Below are 23,887 nucleotides of genomic sequence, written 5' to 3'. Positions count from 1 at the left end.
CAAATCTTTTTAAATATAATGTTGGGTGTGTATAAACATATTGTGTCTTTAATCACAAATTTAGTGATATATAAAGGGTATAAGGGTTAAACAGCACCAATCACAGATGAGAAATGGAAATATTTGGGTGAACACGATGGTTCCCCAATAACCCTATACGTGTTGTTGGCTTATAAGTGAATTTCAATAAGGCCAGATTGATATTCAGGCAAATAAAACATTTAGCTCTTGGGGGGGGTCGCCAAAGCATGAACATTATCATGGCAAAACAAGAACGCAAGGGCAATGTAAGTTAAAAATCATCGGATTCACAGTTTATTTTACAATTTGAGATAAGTCTACAAGTTAAGGCAAACATATTGATGCTTTAGCGTTAGGAAGAAATGTAAAAAGATCATTGGAGCGCTCTGAGATATCTAAGAAATGTCGGATAAAAACGAAAAATATAGAATCCGGTAAATCAAGATAACAGCTTAAAAAAAAAAAAAACCTTATTACATGGAACCCGGACAAGATATACGACGCGTACGACTAATGGCAAATGTTAATTCCATTCGAACCGTGAATGTAACATCATCCATGATTAACATACATTGGTAATTATGATTGGCAGCGTTATGTAATACAGTTCATAACAAGAGGAGTATTTATCTTCACAAGGAAAAATGATGAATCGCATTGTGAAGGACATAAAGCATACAATGACTAAATCAGCGAGTGTCAGTCTCTGTAGAGCAACGACCCAGAATCCTATGGTGCAGTTCAGATGGGAACCCACAGCTGACCCTCCCTGGACTAAATAAAGGTACACGTGGATACATAGAGTGGGCCCTACAAGCACGTGGCTGGTTTTTATTTGGAGGCTGCCCATTTTCTGTGCAGGAGATCGTCCTCTGCTGAGCTGGGAATGCCCATTAGGTTCCTTTAAGGAAACGTGACGTAACTCTAGGATGTGGAAGGAGGGTTTATTATTATGGAAATAAGGACGGAGTGTGCTTTATGGCCTACCGTTTAACACTGCCAAGCAGCTTTGCAACAGCTGTAAGTTACCCTGCAATGAAACATAAAAAAATAGTTACCAACAAACAAAAGGGACCGCTCCAAACTCACAACCCCGTGGCTGCTCCCATATAATGCACCGGGTTTCTCCGCAGCGTACCCACTGCCAACACATATCCACAAAACCAAAAGAGGATGGCACTCTGGTAAAAAAAGCAGGTTTATTGTGGTGTCCTGCAGATATCTATTGCCTTACGCATTTTGGGAACAAATCCCTTAATCATAGGCTTGATTAAGGGATTTGTTCCCGAAACACGTAAAGCAATGGATATCTGCAGGACACCACAATAAACCTCCTTTTTTTACTGGAGTGCCGTCCTCTTTTGGTTTTGCGGATAAAAAAAAAAAAATAGTTGTCTCCCTTTAAGAATAACAGTTATCACAAGGTCTATCTATATAACAATTTATGGTGTAAAGGCTGAGTGATAAAAAAGCACAAGCAATTTTTTTTAGTAAGAAAACTACTATGCAGGCAGCAGTACTAAGAAATGAGATTCCAAGTTACTCAAAGGGCACCTATAACATCAAATGCTTTCCCCAATGGAGGTGAGGGCTAGCAGAGACCACCCTGGTTGGATAAAGTACCTGTAATATTATTTTTTTCCAGAAAACCACCAAACCCCTATGCTATGCCCCCTTCTCGAACATCACATGAATTCACATGACATCAAATTGGTTTCCCACAATGGAGGCGAGGGCTAGCAAAGTCCACATTCTGATTGGAGAAAGTACCTGTAATATTATTTTTCCCAGAAAACCACGAAACGCCTATGCTATGCTCCCTTATCGTACATCACATTAATTCACATAAGAGGTGAGCTGGAGCCTAAGAGCTGCAAAATATAAACCATAACCGAAAACCTATATAAAATGAAGACTAATAGCAAATTGTATTAGACTATTACAGCCTGTGCCATGCAAAAATAATGCCTTTGAGGCAACACATGCTGATGCCTCTGATGTTTTACTGAGCTGCAACCAATCAGTAAGGGACATATGAAATGCGTCAGCACTAAGAAAGCCTCAAGCTTGTTCTTCTACACCAGTAATGCATTCTGCTCCTATAAGTATTGAGTAAGTGGGTAACGGTCTGTAGGCAGAAATATTACTTGTGGGCGTACCTTGGCATGCTTTAGTTCCAGTTCAGCCAGTTCTACAAGGTTCTTGCGAAATGCTGCCACTCTCCGAGTCTTAAAGTCCGTGAGTTCTGTTTCAAAAAGAATAAATTGGACAAAATTGTTTTGCATAAACATTAGCCTGTGGGTAGGCTCTGTTCATAAGAATATGGGATTTATTTTAAAGGGATACTGTCATGGGGAAAAAAAAAATTTCAAAATGAATCAGTTAATAGTGCTGCTCCCGCAGAATTCTGCACTAAAATCCATTTCTCAAAAGAGCAAACAGATTTTTTTATATTCAATTTTGAAATCTGACACGGGCTAGACATATTGTCAATTTCCCAGCTGCCCCTGGTCATGTGACTTGTGCTCTGATAAACTTCAGTCACTCTTTACTGCTGTACTGCAAGTTGGAGTGATATCACCCCCTCCCTTTTTCCCCCCAGCAGCCAAACAAAAGAACAATGGGAAGGTAACCAGATAGCAGCTCCCTAACACAAGATAACAGCTGCCTGGTAGATCTAAGAACAACACTCAATAGTAAAAACCCAGGTCTCACTGAGACACATTCAGTTACATTGAGAAGGAAAAACAGCAGCCTGCCAGAAAGCATTTCTCTCCTAAAGTCGAGGCATAAGTCACATGACCAGGGGCAGCTGGGAAATTGACAGTATGTCTAGCCCCATGTCATATTTCAAAATTGAATATAAAAAAACCTGTTTGCTCTTTTGAGAAATGGACTTCAGTGCAGAATTCTGCTGGAGCAGCACTATTAACTGATGTGTTTTGAAAAAAACATGTTTTCCCATGACAGTATCCCTTTAAGTGTGACACGTTTCTGCAGTGGCCAGTGGTCCAGATTAAGATATTGAAATCTAACACAACATAAGGCTCAAATAGTACAGTAAATCAGAGATTTAAGAGTTAATGTGAGGGGGCGGCAGATAGGATTGCTCAAACAGATGTCCGCAGCGATTGAATAAGGCAACCCTTATTTAAGAAACATTTAGGGGTCCAAACGTTTACTTTCTCCAGGGAAACTCAGGGTGTACCTTGCTTTGCAGATTCTGATATCTTCTCAAACTTCTGACAGCTCAGTTGCTGTGTGGTTTCTGCTGCTAAAACATCTTTGTTCTTTGTTCTGGCTTTATCTAGTGCTTTATTCGCATTCTCATAATCCACCAATGAGCGAGACCTTCTGTAGAGGAGATCCTGAAGAACATAACATTTTTTTTAAGTAACAGTCAATTCTACAAACAAATTTTCCAACAAAAGTCAATGAAGCCTATAATCCTGGACAGGTTTCCCATCACGGTTAGCAAGGGACAAACTAGTATATAATGCACAGTACCTTAGCAGCTTGTGATTCTCTTAGATAGTATTTAAGGAGGTCCGAAAGCTTTAGGTCTTCATCAGCCGACACTCGAGATTCAATTTTCTACACAAACAAAAATAGGGAGCAGCACTGTAACAAGGTGATAGAAAGAGAGAGTAACATACCAGCACGACAAGAGAAATAAGACCTTTATCAATGTAACTGGAAGCTGCTTATGAATATATTTGATTTCTATTATGCAGTTCTTTACAGAGATCACTGTTGGACTGGGCCATGTAGGCTCTCACAACAATACTAAGTGTAATTGGTGTCATATTCAGCCTACGAAAGAAAGAGATGAGGGAAACTGTCCTGAGCATATAAACTCTATGATAATTACTGTACTACCATCTCACACAGACTATATGTAATGTGCGCAGCACAATGGATTCTGGTACAGAGGGACCTCAAAAGTACCAGACAAAGGTATTATTAAGCTGAGCAGACACATTAGTTCTACTGCAGAAATAAACGGTGAATTTGGTGCTGCTATTTAATAATTCCCAGCATTTAAACCCTTGATGGTAGTAAAGTCATAGACATCCAATCACCAATCCAGTCTAGTCCTGAGGAGTTAGCACACAGACCACAATACTATACAGTCCAGTTTAGTGAAGAGTGCTCTGATCGATACATCGAGGGGACAAAACAGCTGATTTGTAAGAGAATGGGCCAACATAGAAGGGCTAACTCCTCGGAAGTCTATCTACATCTCAAGGAAAAGGGACAGCAATGTGCACATTTTGGATAGTTAGGACATATGGTTTGAAAGAGGCCATTGATGCCAAAGTGGAAAAACCATCCCTGAACAGAGGAAAGGTCTGTGACACCATTTGTCATCAACATACAGTGCCACTTTATATATTCCTACTAGGGATGCACCGAATCCAGGATTCGGCCTTTTTCAGCAGGATTCGGCCAAATCCTTCTGCCGAACCGAATCCGAATTTGCATATGCAAATTAGGGGCGGGGAGGGAAAGCGCGTGACTTTTTGTCACAAAACAAGGAAAAAAAATATTTTCCCCTTCCCACCCCTAATTAGCATATGCAAATTAGGGTTCGGATCTGTATTCTGCCGAATCTTTCGCAAAGGATTCGGGGGGTTCGGCCAAATCCAAAAATAGTGGATTCAGTGCATCCCTAATTCCTACCCCAGCGGCTCTACAACAATTCACACTTCCAGTCATGAACATTGAAAGATTAACACCTGCCTCATTGAAACTCACATTACCATTGTGACTGGATCACACTTTCACACATCTGTGAGTTTCACTGTGATCGTCACTTTTATGTGACAGTAGGGAGGGGTGTGTGTATGTGGACACGGGGTTTATATTTGCAGGGGTTGGACTTGATGGACTTTGTCTTTTTTCAACTATGTAACTTGTTCGAGTGAAAGCAAAACTTTACATTATACTGGACATAGTCTTTACTGATAATTCTGCGCTTCCTTTTTGCGGCAACAGTTTAGGGAAGGTCGTTTCTCTTTTTCAGCACAATAATGCCCCTCTTATTATAAAGACACGCAAGGCCCTTAACCCCAAGTAAATATACATACGCGAGTTTTGTCGAACAACTCGGAGACTCTCAAGAAAAATCTGGAAGACATAAAAAGACGATGAGATATTGAAGCTTTATATTATACAGAACTAAATGATTATGGGTTATTGGGAATGCCATTTGTGTAACCAATTTGTTCTTACTTGCATATATCCGAGTTGTCTTGTGTCCCCAAGGTGTACATTGCTGAGCCGATTCTGTTGTAGTCGTCTGCAGCACCTGAGGTGGGTGGATAAGAAATTATTAAACAAGAAGCTGCTTTGTGTAAATCGTTTGCCTTTCTGGGTTCACTTTGTTTAGATCTATAATGTAAAACTATTTGCAGCTGGCAATAGTATATTTGTATTTTATTGTCTCCAAACTTTATACTGAGATTAGCGGCCTTTTCTCATGTTAATATGGATATTTTGCCTCATTTAAAGGAACAGTAACACCAAAAAATGAAAGTATAATGTTGTGTTGCGCTGCACTGGTACAACTGGTGTGTTTGTTTCAGAAACTCTACTATAGTTTATATAAACAAGCTGCTGTGTAGCCATGGGGGCAGCCATTCAAGCACAGGATACACAGTAGATAACAGATAAGTACTACTATAGTTTATATAAACAAGCTGCTGTGTAGCCATGGGGGCAGCCATTCAAGCACAGGATACACAGTAGATAACATATAAGTACTACTATAGTTTATATAAACAAGCTGCTGTGTAGCCATGGGGGCAGCCATTCAAGCACAGGATACAGATAACAGATAAGTACTACTATAGTTTATATAAACAAGCTGCTGTGTAGCCATGGGGGCAGCCATTCAAGCACAGGATACACAGTAGATAACAGATAAGTACTACTATAGTTTATATAAACAAGCTGCTGTGTAGCCATGGGGGCAGCCATTCAAGCACAGGATACAGATAACAAATAAGTACTACTATAGTTTATATAAACAAGCTGCTGTGTAGCCATGGGGGCAGCCATTCAAGCACAGGATACACAGTAGATAACAGATAAGTACTACTATAGTTTATATAAACAAGCTGCTGTGTAGCCATGGGGGCAGCCATTCAAGCACAGGATACACAGTAGATAACAGATAAGTACTACTATAGTTTATATAAACAAGCTGCTGTGTAGCCATGGGGGCAGCCATTCAAGCACAGGATACACAGTAGATAACAGATAAGTACTACTATAGTTTATATAAACAAGCTGCTGTGTAGCCATGGAGGCAGACATTCAAGCACAGGATACACAGTAGATAACAGATAAGTACTACTATAGTTTATATAAACAAGCTGCTGTGTAGCCATGGGGGCAGCCATTCAAGCACAGGATACACAGTAGATAACAGATAAGTACTACTATAGTTTATATAAACAAGCTGCTGTGTAGCCATGGGGGCAGCCAATGGGAGACGTCATGGGATCAATTTTGAGTTGTTTGCAGCCTTCCTGACGTTCAAGTTTTTTTCAGGGAAAAAACTTGAATCGAGTTTTTTAAATTTGAACCAAATTTGATTTGAGTTTTCAGGTCGATTCTGTTTATCCAACTTTTGAAAATTCTATTTTATTAATATATTTAATTTGGTCGAATTTCGAGTTTATGGGAGTTTTTAAAAACTAACATGAATTTGAACTTTGATAAATGTGCCTCTATATCTAATTTGTTTATCTGGTTTTAAAAATTTATAAATACACCAGTAAACCCCCAAAGTAATGCTGCTCTGAGTCACTGTCAAAAGAAACACCACATTTCTTTCCTTCTATTGTGTACTCATGGGCTTCTGTATCAGACTAACTGTTTTCAGCTTAAACCTCCAGGGCTAGGGCTTGAGCATGCTCAGTTTGCTCCTCTCTCCATCTCCCTTTTCCATCCTCCCTGCTGTAATCTGAGCCCAGACCTATGAGTGAGCAGGGAGAGACTCAGGCAGGAAGTGATGTCACACCAAGCTAATATGGCAGCTGCTATCCTAAACAAACAGAGAGAGCTTCTAGAACTTTTTACTGAGGTACGGTAAAGCATTCTAAAGAATGTAGCTTGCACTATTGCAGTTAATCTATTGGCAATAAAATGCCTCCATTGCTTTCCTTCTCCTTTAAATGGGCAGAATAGAAAACTTTGCAGCATCTAAGCCATAATATGAGTAAGGGCAGAGGTAGAAAGTATCCCATTTCATTCTAAGACATGTTAGGGATCATTTAATATCATAGTTTTCATAGTTCTACCTACAAATGGCTGAAAAAAATCTAATCACCGATTGGTTGCTCTGGGTTACTGCCCAGGCACAGTTTGATAAAAGAGCCCCAATACAAAAATGTGGGCGACACGGACACTAATAACGTGCCAGCAACACTGATTCCCAAAGAGCAAAAAACAAATCCTCTCCTTTGCAGACCTCAGTAAACGAGTACTTACTTTTATGGGATCGTGTCATCTTATCAGATTTGAAACTTGCGTCCTTTACTCGATTGTGGTACTCAAGAAGGAAGGTCCGCTCATGGTCAAAAAAATCATCCACGTCCTTCCAACAAATAAAATGATTGTGGATGAGCAGCAAAAACACTGTAAAGTGTCATATGTATGAAGCGATACAGAAGGTCCCTGAACTAGATTCTAGAATTATATAATTGTAAGTATTAAAGGGGAAGTAAAGTCTAAAATAGAATAAGGCTAGAAATGCTGTAGTTTGTATACTAAACATAAACATGAACTTACTGCACCACAAGCCTAATCAAACAAATGCTTTATGCTTTCAAAGTTGGCCACAGGGGGTCACCATCTTGTTACTTTGTTATACATCTTTGCAAGACCAAGACTGTGCACATGCTCAGTGTGGTCTGGGCTGCTTTGGGATCATCATAAATGATCAAAACAGCACAAGTCAAATAATATCTGCCAGAAGCCGATACACAAGACTGATTAATAATCAGAATATACAGACTGCACTGGGTCCTGTGTTGTCATGTAATCTAATGTGGATTTTATAGTTTTTGTATTGTTTAATACAAACTTTCCCCAACTCTGCAGAACCAGTGGCTGCAGCAAAATAATCCTCCAAATAGAATCCCAGTTTATCTGTTTAAATCTGGCTCCATGATCTTTGTCCCTGCAGCTGGAGTTGGAAACAGTAAAGGGGATGTAAAGGCAAAAATAAAATCCAATACAAATCTCTACACAGTCGCCGACTGCTCTACAGGGAAACAAACAAAGCTGCTTGAGTTCTGCATGGCTGGGAAGTAAGGCGGGGGCTCCCCCTGCTGAACATAAGTATGATTGTTTCCCTGCAGAGCAGTTAGGGACCATCTGACAATTCCTATCCACAGCAGTAAATGATGGGAGAATTTCACTGCATACAGTCAGGTTTCTTATAAAAACAGTACACATTTTTTGATTAAAGTATATTGGAGATAGGTTTCTTTTTTATTAAAGAAAGTAAAAATGGGATTTTATTTTTTTGCCTTTACATGCCCTTTAAAGCCAAATACATCTAAATCAAGATTAAGCCATACTTACAAAACAGCCTCAATGCCGGACACAATAGATACAGCACAGGTTTATATCCATGTTTGCACTTCTAGTCTTATACTTCAAAGTTGAGAAAATGCCAGAAGGATCTCACCTTGGTGCTAGATACAATGACTCCATCAGCTGATTTCACCACACTTTTGAAGAAGTCTTCTAGCTTTTCTTTTTTGTTCTTCCCTCTGACACTTAACTGAAACAAGTGGATAAAGAGAACTGATAGAATTCCTACAAGAACTATTTCATATTACTGAAATGCATCACATGGTGTGGTCAACTTTTCCTTCCGAAAGGGCCTTATTAATATTATTAGCACATTTATAAAGCGTCTATATATTCCACAGTAGTATAAGCTTATACTCAGATGCACATCTCATCTATGATTGAAGGTAAGAAGGTACAGTAGAAGGACTGCACAAAGCCAAAGAGTTAGACAAAAATGGCAGTCAATAAAAATCACCTCAGTGCCACTGGCTAAAACATAATGGGTTGTTTTTTTGTTTTTGTAAATTGCAGGAAAAGGTGTGCAGTTTATTATATTTCTTGCAGTTTGTTAGTTATTGTTGTTAGTTATCTCTTAGTTGGGATCAAGTACAAGCTACAGTTTTATTATTACAGAACAAAAGGAAATCATTTTTAAAAATCTAGATTATTTGGATAAAAGAGTGTCTAGGGGAGACAGCTTGTCTGTAATTCGGAGGTTTCTGGATAACGAGTTTCCAGATAACGGGTTTCTTTTAACAGATCCCATATCTGTACTACATTTTCCTACAAACTTCTCTATTCGCTTTAGTCCCTTAATTACAGTTGGTTACATAGTTCACAAATCACAAAATTGTTTCTAAAATCATAATGTGTCAATTGTACCCTAGCCTTTAGTTTACTCTGTAAACCCTTGTTTGTTATCAACCATTTATTCCGTTTGTTATAACTAAGGTAAAGCACTGCTTAACTTGTCGGCACTATATAAATAAATGATGATGATGATAGTTAAGCTACCTTTATTATGATGTGCAGGTATCTGTATACATCTGGTTTATTCCCTAACGCAGCTGTTAAATGTCTTTAACAATATAATATATTTTTGGCTAAAATACCATATTTGTAGAAAAAATTTTTTTATCTTGTGGTAGGCAAAAAAGGGCTTTACTTGGACAGGGACTGTCAAGGGTCAAATATTCTCTGTAAGATATAGGTAATAGGTCTGCGCTTTATAATATGACAGTGCACCACTTACGTCTTGATTGTACTCCAAAAAGACATGGAAGTTTAGATCTTTCCTAAGAATGGGATGAGCTGCAACTCGGCACAGGAAGACTTCATGCATTGCTACGGTTTTCTTGAAGATAGCCAGGTATTCTCTGCAAATAAGCACCAGCATCTGGTCATATATATATAAGGCTCATGCAAAACAAGGAGTAAACCATACAAAGACAGAAAGGATGAAATGAAATCAAAAGGCAAGCTGCGTCTAACAGATTTTGCATAGTTAACTAAAGAATATATTATATTATCATAATATATATATATATACACACACACACACAGTATATATATATATATATATATATATATATATATATATATATATATATATATATATATATATATATATACACGCAGTAAATATATATATATATATATATATATTTATATATATATATATATATATAAATAGGTGACTGCCTATCACTAACCTTCTGTCCCCTCCTGGTTAAAAGACACAACAGGAGGTTCATGGAAAAGAAATCCTCAGTGGGAAAATAGAAGAAATACCTCTACACTATTTAGATCAGAAATAATATCACATGATGTTTAAAACCCTACTATTTAATGTATCTTCTGGTACTTGGATCTATGCATTCAATGGATTACCTAACATCTAATCACTTAAAATCACAGTCATTGTTGTTTAATAGGACACATTTATTTAAACTCATTTAGCTTTGGAATGGGCCGATCTGGAGTGCAAGTGTATTTTGGTTTTACAGTGTGTGGCTCTGCCCAGTACTTGCAATAAATACCTCTTACCATACTTCTTTGGCGCTCTTGGGTTTAATGATTCAGTTTTATCTATTTAACTACACTTCAATATAGAAGTAAACTTACGCTTCAAGTTCCTGTTTCATTTTGGTAAACTCCTCCTTGGTCATTGATCCTTCTCCTTCGCCAAGTTTCTGCAGTTTCTCCCGGGAAGCATCAAAATCTGGTCTTGGTGGGGCAGGAGGAATCTACATAAACACCAGGGTAAATGACAGTTTAATTATACAATTATATCTCACCTTCCTCCGACATACACACAGGAGCCCATTTACTTAGTTCGAGTGAAGGAATAGACCTCGACTACGACTCGAACGTTTCGAACTAAAAATCGTTCGACTATTCGACCATTCGATAGTCAAAGTACTGTCTCTTTAAAAAAAAACTTTGACCCCCTAGTTCCCCACCTAAAACCTACCGAAGTCAATGTACCTTCCCCATAGGCTTTGCAAGCTTTTTTAGGTCAAAGAAAAATTGTTCGATCAATGGATTAAAATCCTTCGAATTGAACGATTCAAAGGATTTAATCATTTCATCGAACGATTTTTTGTTCGATCTAACGAATTGCGGTAAATCCTTCGACTTCCATTCGGCAGTCGAATATCGAGGGTTAATTAACCCTCGATATTCGACCATAAGTAAATTTGCCCCCCAATAATATTATTATGACATATATCCCGGACATGGGACACTGCACCAGCCAGATTATTACATGGTTAATTGACCATCTAGAGATGCACCGAATCCAGGATTCTGCCTTTTTCAGCAGGATTCGACCAAAATCCTTCTTCCCGGTCGAACAGAATCCTAATCTGCATATGCAAATTAGGGTCGGAGAGGGAAATCGCATGACTTTTTGTCACAAAACAAGGAAGTAAAAAATGTTTCCCCTTCCCACCCCTAATTTGGATATGCAAATTAAGATTCTGATTCGGTATTTGGCCGAATCTTTCGCAAAGGATTCGGGGGTTCGGCCGAATCCAAAATAGTGGATTAGGTGCATTCCATGCATTCGTCCGTACGCTGGAGCTTGTAGATGTTTGATGCCTATCCCTGGATCTCTGTGTTTGTAATTAATACTCCAGTTAGGTGGATCTCTTGTCAAAGAATTGACTCTAAAATAAATGCACTGCCTCCAGTGGTAAGAACTCAGCAATGTAGAATTTTAGCATTTTAGAATATAGTGGAGCTGGGAGAAGGGTATGTAATATAAAAGGGCACTAACATACCAGCAATTATTAAACTTGCATTTTCTTGTGTCTCATGAGATCTTTAGTTGCATTGCCTTTTAGTGTCCCACAACAGGGAGTCTAAACCTAGGAATCCCCAGGATACTAATAAAACAATTATTCTTTAAATACAAAATAGTAATTAAAATAAGGGGAGTCTGAAAAGTGGGTTCTAACGCAATTTTGTGTTTTGAATTTTGTTCCTGCGACTTCGCATTTACCTAAGGCTAGAGGCAGACTGGGAGATCATTTGCTAATTCTCCTCTTCTGCGGGCGACTAATCTCCCCGTACTGTTGTCATGCCGGCTAAAATAAGAATCGCTGGCGGGATCCCTTCATATTTCCAAAGTCATCCCAGGTCTCGTGAGGCGACTTCTGAAATGCGAATCGATCCCACCGGCTAAAATACGAATCGCTGGCGGGATCGTTTCAAAGTACGGGAAGGTTAGTCGCCAGCAAAAGAGAAGATTTGTCGTTGGGCCACTAGCCTTAACAGTAAATGTTACTGTAAGAGATAACAACAAAATGTAGGGATCACTACCCTGTAAAAATACTGTAACTGTGTCCTAAATCTGTCTCCAGCTTAGCACCCAGCCGCAACTACAGAGAAGTAATATTGTCTTCTTTCCCAAGCTGTAAGCCTGATTTATTCCTTCAATATCTGCCAATTACCAGTCTTTCTGTAATCGGCACTAACAGGCAGCTAAGGAGAAAATTATAGGGTTAACAAAAGTAACTCTTATGATCATGACTGTAGTTTATAATGAATAAAATGTAGAGTTCAATTATAAATCTGCTTAAAGCAAAGCATCGTCATCTATGTTGATAGAGATTTTCACAAAATGAACGCACACAAACACACAATAATGCGAGGGACAGTCATGGGTACAGATCTGCCGCCATACTTACAATATACCCAGCGTATTCCTCATTCTCCACAAAGGAGTCATGGAGCCAGATAAACTCTTCATGTTGCCTTACTACCGAGAACTCATTCTGCTTGAAGTTCGGTAATGAGCTCTGCCAATAAAAAATCAACAGCAACGAGAAAAAAATTAGCTTAAATAAAATATGATTTTACAAATATAATAAAACGTTGAAAAATGTCAAACTTTAGAACATAACAATACGGCCAAACTATATTGCATAAAACACCAACAGGCCTAAAACTGATTTTCCGGGGAGATAGAAAATATTTTTTTTCACCTGTCCTGAATACAAAGAGTTAAGTATGACAGCAGGACTTATATTATTGATCAGGTAATGCTTTATACAGTGTCTCATGTGGTCTTTGCCAACATAATGCTCCATCCTTCATAATCAATATTTCTCTAAGCCCCATTATTATTATTATTATTATTATTATTATTATTATACTGGTAGCACATGCTGCCATTCTGGCCCAATCCTCATGCCAATATGCCGTGGACTCAGGAGTGGCCAAGTTGGCAGCCAATAGCGACCACTTTTAGAAGAAGCCCTAACGACGAAACACGGGGAGGCCCATTTACTAAGGGTCGAATATCGAGGGTTAATTAACCCTCGATATTCGACCAGTGAAGTAAAATCCTTCGACTTTGAATATCTAAGTCGAAGGATTTACTGCAAATGCTTCAATCGAACGGCCAGGTGGCTCCCTAGTTGCCATTTGGATTGGTGGGTGCCAAGAGGCCCATCTGACCACACCCCTGAACAAAAAACCCCACCCCTTTTGTAGTAAACACACCCCTTTCTGGCCTTATATACAGTACTACTCGCTTTCACAAAGTCTTGTATATTGTATTCAATAGCTTCTCTCTAATAATTTACACAGTAATACATGTATTTAGGTTGGAAAAATGCTGCAGACCCTTGAGACCTCATACAATGATATGAAATGACATTTTTAGGCTGAAAACTGCTAATTGGGTAGCCAAAAAGAGGCTTCCATTTATTATTATGACAGGGGGCACAAGGGTTTTCAGGAATACTGAAACTAAAGTACAACTGCAATTTATACGCACATAAGAAATTCGACGTCCTTGCTTATAATCAGTGTCCCACTGGTTTAACTGTCTTTGTGGGAAGAGACTGACAATGTTGAATAGTGATGGTGCCAAGGCCAAGGCCATAACCACCACCACCAACAACCCTGGTGAACATCCAGCTGAGACTCTGTACATTTAGCAGTCGGCTGTGGAGTTTCATTTACATGGACATTTGTTTGTAAGCAGTAATGATTGCACAGGATCTGAGTCTTGACCAATAATAATAATATAATAAAATATTAATAATAACAAGGTGCTTTTGCTTAAACACGGACCAGGAAATATCTTGGGTTTACCTACAGAATACCTACTATGCGTATTTACTCAGAACTGCCATAAACTTTAATAATAAGTGCAAGTGATTATACAAAGAGAGCGCTCTTCTACTTATACAGTATGAGATACTGTGGTCAGATATGAGAAACAAAGCCCTTATTTACACCTGAGATCAACGAGTAAGATTGTGTAAAGTAGTAACTGTCATGGAAAACATCTTTTACTACTTGCAAAGTAATTATGTTTGTGTGGGGGAATCCATGGTGTTTATGCAACTGTAGCCGAGTTTATGTGACTATAACTGAAATTAACGAAGCATTATTAAAAGATAGGTAAAATGTAATTATAATTACTAGGGATGCACCGAATCCAGGATTCAGTTCGGGATTCGGCTTTTTTCAGCAGGATTCGGACAAATACTTCTGCCTGGCTGAACCCAAATCCGAATTTGCATATGCAAGACAAGGAAGTAAAAAATGGTTTCCCCTTCCCACCCCACCAAAAGTCTTGGTTCAGTATTCGGCTGAAGCTTTTGCAAAGGATTCGGGGGTTCAGCTGCCTCCCAAATAGTGGATTCGGTGCATCCCTAATAATTACTGGAAGTTATTATAATATGACAGTATCCCTTTGAGGCAATGGATTAGAGGGGTGGTTCATCTTTAAATTAAGTTTTAGTATTTTATAGAATGGCAACTTTTCAATCTGACTTTTTTTTCTATTTGATAGTTTTTGAATTATTTGCCTTTTTCTTCTTACTCTTTCCAGCTTTCAAATGGGGGTCACTGACCCCATCCAAAGAACAAATGTTCTGTAAGGCTGCAGATTTTTTTTGTTATTGCTACTTTCTATTCAGGTATCTCCTATTCATATTCAAGTCTCTTATTCAAATCAATACATAGTTGCTAAGATCATTTGGATCCTAGCAACCAGATAGTTGAAATGGCAAACTGGAGAGCAGCTGAATAAAAAGCTAAATAAGTCACAAACCGTAAATAATAAAAAATAAATTGTCTCAGAATTTCACTCTCTACATCATACTAAAATTTAATTTTAAGGTGAACAACCCCTTTAAGCCGCTAGTAAGGAAAACATTGTGGTAGCTTTGATGTATAAATTCAAATGCACAGATAAGGTTATGAAATTATGATTAGGGATAATAACACGGACAGTTAGGGGCCTAGGGTGCTGGTAGCCACAGCAAACAAGTCCAACATATCAGAGTAACACTGACGGGCCGATTCACTAATTTTGAGTGAAGGATTCGAAGTTAAAAAACTTTGAATTTCGAAGTTTTTTTTGGGCTACTTCGACTATCGAATGGGCTACTTCAACGACGACTTCGAATCGAAGGATTCGAACTAAAAATCGTTCGACTATTCGACCATTCGATAGTCGAAGTACTGTCTTTTTAAAAAAAACTTCGACCCCCTAGTTCGCCATCTAAAAGCTACCGAAGTCAATGTTAGCCTATGGGGAAGGTCCCCATATGTTTGGCTAACTTTTTTTGATCGAAGGATATTCCTTCGATCGTCGGATTTAAATCCTTCGAATCGTTCGATTCGAAGGATTTAATCGTTCAATCGAAGGAATTATCCTTCGATCATTAGATCGAACTATCTGCGATAAATCCTTCGACCTCGATATTCGAAGTCGAAGGATTTTAGTTCCTAGTCGAATATCGAGGGTTAATTAACCCTCGATATTTGACCCTTAGTGAAGAGACAGCGAATAACTATAACAGAGACTCCCTGTCACTCCAGCTGTGATGCTTGTGTATGTCACACCTTTATAACACAGTCGCAATGAGAATGAGCTGCAAGTAGGGGCACATTTAATACACACACACATTGCATTCAATTATATTTTGTCTACCCATAGACTCACCTTGGTATGAACCGTGAATTTCACTTTGTCCCTCTCGCTCAGTGCATCTGAAATATCAACTTGAAGGGTGGCATCCGGCTGCAGGTCAACATTGATGGCCCTTGGCTTCATAAATATAAAAAATATAATAATAATGCCGGTATTTAATTTTTTACTATTATCCATTATTTAGACTAAACAGAGATTATTCATCATTCACATCAGTCCCTTCCCTAGCGGATCTTACAATCTGAGGTCCCTAATCACAATCACACATATTAGGGCCAATTTTTTGGTAAGGAGCCATTCAACTGAAGGGACTGACGAAAGCAAAGGGAGAACATAAAACGTCTTGCAGACTGACCTGGCTAGAATTCAACCGAATATATATATATTTATATTTGGTTGAATATATATATATATATTTAGAATATTTGTTGGTCAATATTAGGGATGCACCGAATCCACTTTTTTGGATTTGGCCGGACCCCCGAATCCTTCGTGAAAGATTCGGCCGAACACCGAACCGAATCCGAACCTTAATTTGCATATGCAAATTAGGGGTGGTAAGGGGAAAACATTTTTTACTTCCTTGTTTTATGACAAAAAGTCATGCAATTTCCCTCCAGCCCCTAATTTGCATATGCAAATTAGGATTCGGATTCGGTTCGGCTGGGCAGAAGGATTCGGCCGAATCCGAATCCTGCTGAAAAAGGCCGAATCCTGGCCGAATCCCGAACCGAATCCTGGATTCGGTGCATCCCTAGTCAATATGATAGTTCTGCTTTCCTCTTTACGGTCTGCATTTGAGTCAACTTCCAACTTTTTAACCTTAAGATTAGTAAGATGTTTCTAAAGTCTGCAGTTAGTCTCCTATCCAAGTACTCATTACCTGCACCTAGGAGTGAAAAGTTTCAGGTTGGAAGTACTCTACATAAAGAATATTTACTTAACCCACAAGCAATTATTTTCCCTTCATTCAACAAGAATATAAACTTAAAAATGGAATTCTGCCTAATGAAAGAAAAGTATAATGATGTTTAATTGCCGGCCTAAAAGTGAAAAGTAAAGATACACTGCGTGTAAAATGTGCACAAGATGCATCAAAATAGTCTACTGGATTTGCACGTAAACATGTAAAAATTCAAAAAAGCAAAAGTAAATGGACGATCAAACTCTGCAAGAAAAGATAACATTGCTGCGCATCTGAAAGATAATTTAAAAAGAAAAATCTGTATTCCTTCTACCATGCATGAAGTAGCAATTATAATTTCAGCCATAGCTCTCTCTTTATTCTCAAATACGTAAGTATTGCTTTCCATTCTGTACTGCCCCAACTCTATGTCCCCATGCAACCCAGTGAAATGCCTGGCAGGTACTTTTATACATCCAGAGCCTAGAGGAATTTGTCAGAAATATATGAAGCAGGGTTTTTTAACCCTCGAAATTCAACCTTGATAAATCTGCCCCCAGGTGTCAGGGAACTTAATGCTATAAAGTGATAAGTTGTTTTGTGCATTTATTGCAGGTCTGGACTGAGAATTAAAATAAGCCCTGGCACTTCAGGTAGACAGAGGCCCAATCAGCCCACTAAATACTGACTTTCTATGGCATCTAGGGTTGCCACCTGGCCGCTACTTTAAAAAATGATAGTTGATCCCAATGTTATTAATAGGGAATAAAGATAAATATATAGGAAGGTCAGTGATCCCAATGTTATTAATAGGGAATAAAGATAAATATATAGGAAGGTCAGTGATCCCAATGTTATTAATAGGGAATAAAGATAAATATATAGGAAGGCCAGTGATCCCAATGTTATTAATAGGGAATAAAGATAAATATATAGGAAGGTGAGTGATATGATCCCAATGTTATTAATAGGGAATAAAGATAAATATATAGGAAGGTCAGTGATCCCAATGTTATTAATAGGGAATAAAGATAAATATATAGGAAGGTCAGTGATCCCAATGTTATTAATAGGGAATAAAGATAAATATATAGGAAGGTCAGTGATCCCAATGTTATTAATAGGGAATAAAGATAAATATATAGGAAGGTCAGTGATCCCAATGTTATTAATAGGGAATAAAGATAAATATATAGGAAGGTCAGTGATCCCAATGTTATTAATAGGGAATAAAGATAAATATATAGGAAGGTCAGTGATCCCAATGTTATTAATAGGGAATAAAGATAAATATATAGGAAGGTCAGTGATCCCAATGATATTAATAGGGAATAAAGATAAATATATAGGAAGGCCGGTGATCCCAATGTTATTAATAGGGAATAAAGATAAATATATAGGAAGGCCAGTGATCCCAATGTTATTAATAGGGAATAAAGATAAATATATAGGAAGGTCAGTGATCCCAATGTTATTAATAGGGAATAAAGATAAATATATAGGAAGGTCAGTGATCCCAATGTTATTAATAGGGAATAAAGATAAATATATAGGAAGGTCAGTGATCCCAATGTTATTAATAGGGAATAAAGATAAATATATAGGAAGGTCAGTGATCCCAATGTTATTAATAGGGAATAAAGATAAATATATAGGAAGGTCAGTGATCCCAATGTTATTAATAGGGAATAAAGATAAATATATAGGAAGGTCAGTGATCCCAATGTTATTAATAGGGAATAAAGATAAATATATAGGAAGGTCAGTGATATGATCCCAATGTTATTAATAGGGAATAAAGATAAATATATAGGAAGGTCAGTGATCCCAATGTTATTAATAGGGAATAAAGATAAATATATAGGAAGGCCGGTATTTTTTTCTGGACAAGGTGGCAACACTATTGGCATCTTATAGCAGCCCCTGTGGCATTTAGGGTTGCCACCTGGCCGGTATTTTACCGGCCTGGCCGGTAAAAATTATGGTTAATCCCAATGTTATTAATAGGGAAAAACATAGATATATAGGCAGGCCGGTGTTTCTTTCCAGAAAAGGTGGCAACCCTATTGGCATTTGCCAGAAGCCACAGATTGCCAGTCCAGGTCTGATTTATAGGCAACACTTTAGTGACCTTACGGTTGTGTCTGAAAGAAAAAGGAAACATTTGCTGCCCATCAATTACTGACGAGCTCTATGTCTCTCTCTCACGTATTTAAAGAATATTATACTTGGTATATTTTGATGACAGTTTTGAGAACACAGATCATGATATTTATATTATGTTGTTTATGATGTTCTTTACGACACTGCTGGGGGTATATCAGGGTATCCTGGTTGCCAAGGCAATAAGTAAATGATAGAGTTGAGACTGAGACATATCATAGAGACACATTTATAAGGAGAAAGCTAAAGGGAATACATGTAACACACAGGTTTATGACAGAGAGTGGAGACTGTGGGAGAGCAGCAGGATTATGAGGTGCAGGTGTGTGAGGTGAGGAGCATTATGGGACATGTAGTGATACAGGAAGTCTCTATGTCCCGGCGCTGCCAGTAGTTGTTTGTGTACTCACCGCTCGGTCCTCCTCTGACAGGAAGTCAGGTCCATCATCCAGGCCTTCCTGCTGAATAGGGAATACAAACATATGTTATTAGCCATAAGTGCAGTCTTACAGTTAATAGGTTCCGACCCCACGTCCAATATCACACGGACAATTACCGCCATCCCCCGCCCGTTGCGCCGCTTACCATCATGGCTAAGTCTTGTCACTGGCGAAGCAGGGGAAGGACTCGAACCGAGGGACAAGGGGGAAGCCGCCGGGGCACGTGACAACGGAGCTGGGAGGGAGGAGGCGGACTGACAGCTGGTGGAAGCTTTGCAGTGTCACGTGACAAAGAGAAGCCGCGGCCATTTTTGTTGTGGGTAAATGGTTGCTAGGTGATATTACGGCTATTCGGCGGATCACTTGATGGGGAGTAGGTTCAAGTTACAGGTTTTAATGTATGGGTGTTATTTTCATAGTCTGTCCCACATTTATAAGAAGAGTGGCACATTTTTAACTGTTTTTCTCTGGACATTTTTCTCTTTGTTGCATACCTCCCAACATTTTAGAAGTAAAAAGAGGGACAACTATTTTTTTTCCGCACGTAGCGCAGCAATTTTTTGACCACACCCCTTTCTCTGGCCACACCCCCTAATTACCATGTTTGTTTTACAATTAAGTGAGAAACTTTGTTTATTTTTCTGGCTGTTCAGTGCAAAGAAAAGAGGGACTTTCCAGTACAAATGAGGGACTGCGGGTTGAGCTGTCAAAAGAGGGACTGTCCCTCCGAAAAAGGGACAGTTGGGAGGTATGCATTATGTTGTAAAATAGAAACGCATTAAAACTGCACAGAAGTATTTCTGTTAACTTACGCCCGCTAGATCCGCTTAGTCTGCAGTCGTTTCAGTAGCTGGTGCTTTAAAAGAAAACTATACCCCCAAACAATGTAGGTCTCTATAAAAAGATATTGCATAAAACAGCTCATATGTAAAACCCTGCTTCATGTAAATAAACCATTTTCATAATAATATACTTTTCTAGTAGTATCTGCCATTGGGTAATCATAAATAGAAAATTGCCATTTTAAAAAATAACAGTTAGAGCCGCAGTATTTCTGGTCAGGTGATCTCTTCCTGTTACAATTAGAGCTGCAGTATTTCTGGTCAGGTGATCTCTTCCTGTTACAGTTAGAGCTGCAGTATTTCTGGTCAGGTGATCTCTTCCTGTTACAGTTAGAGCTGCAGTATTTCTGGTCAGGTGATCTCTTCCTGTTACAGTTAGAGCTGCAGTATTTCTGGTCAGGTGATCTCTTCCTGTTACAATCAGAGCCGCAGTATTTCTGGTCAGGTGATCTCTTCCTGCTACAGTTAGAGCCGCAGTATTTCTGGTCAGGTGATCTCTCCCTGTTACAGTTAGAGCCGCAGTATTTCTGGTCAGGTGATCTCTTCCTGTTACAGTTAGAGCTGCAGTATTTCTGGTCAGGTGATCTCTTCCTGTTACAGTTAGAGCTGCAGTATTTCTGGTCAGGTGATCTCTTCCTGTAACAGTTAGAGCTGCAGTATTTCTGGTCAGGTGATCTCTTCCTGTTACAGTTAGAGCCGCAGTATTTCTGGTCAGGTGATGTCTTCCTGTTCCTATAGCACAGAGGAGGGAGCGCCGACATTTCCAAGTGGTTAATAAGTAACTGCAGTGTTTCATTCTTCTCTCACATCTGAATAATTTAAAGTAATTTTTCCCCTCCTCCTCACCCGGCCAGACTTTTATTTTTCCCCCTGTGCAGCCTTTAGAATCTCCCCCTGTGCAGCCCATAGAATCCCCCCTGTGCAGCCCATAGACTCTCCCCCTGTGCAGCCCATAGACTCTCCCCCTGTGCAGCCCATAGAATCCCCCCCTGTGCAGCCCATAGAATGTGTCTTTGCCATTTGTGCCCAGCGATGACAAGAGCAGGAATGTGTCTGCTATTAATAGGCCTGGTGTATGGGGCTGGCAAGTGGGATCCAGTTACTACTAATGTTCCTACAGATTTTACATCTTCTCTGTCCCATACTGACTCCCAAAACCAATCTTTAAATGGTTTTAATGTTCTGGATTTTTAATTCTTCTCTAATTAATCAAAGTATGGTTTATCCTATACTTATTTATTGATATTTGCAACCGTGGGGTTAATTATATCTCAGATTTTTCATATCCAGAATGCTCAGAACTTGAGTTTTTCCGGATAAGAGATCTTTCTGTAATTACGATCTTCATACCTTAAGTCTACTAGAACAAAATGAAAATATTAAATAAACCCAATAGGCTGGTTTTGCTTCTAATAAGGATTAATTATCTTAGTTGGGATCAAGTACAAGCTACTGTTTTATTATTATAGAGAAAAAGGAAATATTTTTAAAAAAATTGGATTATTTGATTATAATGGAGTCTATGGGAGACGGACTTTCCGTAATTCTGAGCTTTCTAGATAACGGGTTTCTGAATAACGGATCCCGTACCTGTACTTAATCCAAACTAATACTGTATATAATTAAACCTTATTGGAAGAAAAACTAGCCTATTGGGTTTATTTAATGTTTACATGATTTTCTAATAGACTTAAAGGAGAAGGAAAGACTAAAAGTAAGTAAGCCTCATCAGAAAGGTCTATATAAATATACCAGTAATCCCTCAAAGTAATGCTGCTCTGAGTCCTCTGTCAAAAGAAACAGCACATTTCTTTCCTTCTATTGTGTACTCATGGGCTTCTGTATCAGACTAACTGTTTTCAGCTTAAACCTCCAGGGCTTGGGCTTGAGCATGCTCAGTTTGCTCCTCTCCTCCCTGCTGTAATCTGAGCCCAGAGCTATGAGTGAGCAGGGAGAGATTCAGACAGGAAATGATTTCACAACAAGCTAATATGGCAGCTGCTATTCTAAACAGACAGAGAGCTTCTAGAGCTTATTACTTTTTTGGTGGGCATATCGGGGAAAGATCCGCTCGTTTGTCGATGTCGCCAGACGAGCGGATCTCTTTGTGTATGGCCAGTTTTAAATTTCTGTTCGGTTTTCAGCCTTGTGAAACCCGAACAATAATCTGGCCAATAAAGGAATTATCAATTAAAGGTTAATCCTTGTGAATTACACACAGGCACCAATGGGGGTGCCTGTGTGTAATTCATAAGGATTTAGGGGCACAGTGTCGCTCATCAGAAGTTGCTGTCGAGTTTTTTACCCTCGAGCCACATTCAAATGTAAAAGGAGCAAGAAAAACATGAAACATGTTTCCGGGGATTTCAGTGTCGGACTGGCCCACCGGGATACCAGGAAAACTCCCGGTGGGCCCAGGTATCAGTGAGCCCTTCTGCTCACCCAATTATTTGCCTTGTATGTCTATACCACAGCCATTCCCTCATTTCTAAGAGAGAAGAGAGGGAATGGAGGGAAGAATGGATGATAATATGTAAGGAGAAGTGATTCAAATAATAAAGAAAGAAGAAAAGTGAATAACGGAAAAAAAAGGAAAAAGGTTTTCCAGGCATCTCAGTCCGACTCTGGATACCATATAAGGGCTGTGATTTGGTAGCCCCTGGACTAGTAGCCTACAGGAGGCTCTGTTTGGCAGTACTTCTGGTTTTTGTTCAAAATTTGCCTCCAAGCCTGAAATTCAAAAAATAAGCACCTGTTTGAGGCAACAGCTAAGGGTTTGGTGAGCAACATGCTGCTCAAGGGCCACTGGTTGGAGACTACTGCTCTAGATCATCCGCTTGCGTAGGGTAATGTACTTATAATACACAAAAGCCATACATATCTTGTAAATTATATCCTTATAAACGGTGAGTTCTGATGTCATCAGTTATAAACGGTGAGTTCTGATGTCATTTCTGTCACATGACTCACTGAAACTTGTGTATTATAATAAATAAAGTACCCCCAGTTGTAAAATATGAGGATATTAGAAATTACCTCGGAGTTCAATGACCTGTATAAAAATAGCCTTCGGCCTCATGTTTTAATATGGTCATGAAACTCCTCGGTAACTTATAATATCCTTATATTTTACAAGAAGGGGTACTTTATTCACTATATATTAAACAGTGCTGCTTGAATTATAACATAATTTTAAGCATAAATATTAAGATGACACTAAATTCCAGTCCATTTTGAATGGGGTCAAGCTCTAAAATGTGCAAAATCTGCAACCAAACAGATGTTTGTTTTGGAACAGTTGTCCAGAATTAGTTACGTGCTGACTGGTTGGAATCTAGACCTGGTGCAAACGTTGCACACGAATTGTCCAAAATTCCACAAAACATTGTTTCTGGCGTCATCAAATATTAATAATAATAACAATAAAAACTGTTTTTTGGTTTAGTAAATGTTTCTGTTAGCGGAA

At 38.7% G+C, this 23,887-nt stretch overlaps 1 protein-coding gene across 1 annotated transcript; it reads right to left on the bottom strand.

The window, feature by feature from the left end:
- Positions 1-288: 288 nt before the first annotated feature.
- Positions 289-19,882, bottom strand: snx6.S (sorting nexin 6 S homeolog). Its single transcript, XM_018232214.2, has 14 exons — positions 19,725-19,882; positions 19,550-19,600; positions 16,085-16,189; positions 12,807-12,917; positions 10,738-10,859; positions 9,866-9,989; positions 8,726-8,821; positions 7,522-7,627; positions 5,257-5,332; positions 5,112-5,151; positions 3,529-3,615; positions 3,230-3,389; positions 2,181-2,266; positions 289-1,051 (listed from the first exon to the last, which is right to left on the bottom strand). The coding sequence occupies exons 1-14, from the start codon at positions 19,728-19,730 to the stop codon at positions 998-1,000; spliced, it is 1,224 nt and encodes a 407-aa protein (XP_018087703.1). The 5' UTR covers positions 19,731-19,882; the 3' UTR covers positions 289-997.
- Positions 19,883-23,887: the final 4,005 nt, after the last annotated feature.

The sequence above is a fragment of the Xenopus laevis genome, chromosome 8S, assembly GCF_017654675.1.
Source record: "Xenopus laevis strain J_2021 chromosome 8S, Xenopus_laevis_v10.1, whole genome shotgun sequence".
In the NCBI taxonomy this organism is placed as follows: Eukaryota; Metazoa; Chordata; class Amphibia; order Anura; family Pipidae; genus Xenopus; species Xenopus laevis.
Note: the sequence above shows the minus strand (reverse complement) of the source record. Positions and strands in the feature narration are given on the sequence as shown.

Coding starts and splice junctions, on each gene's coding strand:
- snx6.S (XM_018232214.2), bottom strand. Junction 5,152..5,256: donor GACAACTCGGATATATGCAA/GTAAGAACAAAT, acceptor TATGTCTTCCAG/ATTTTTCTTGAGAGTCTCCG. Junction 3,616..5,111: donor AGTTGTTCGACAAAACTCGC/GTATGTATATTT, acceptor TTGTTTGTGTAG/AAAATTGAATCTCGAGTGTC.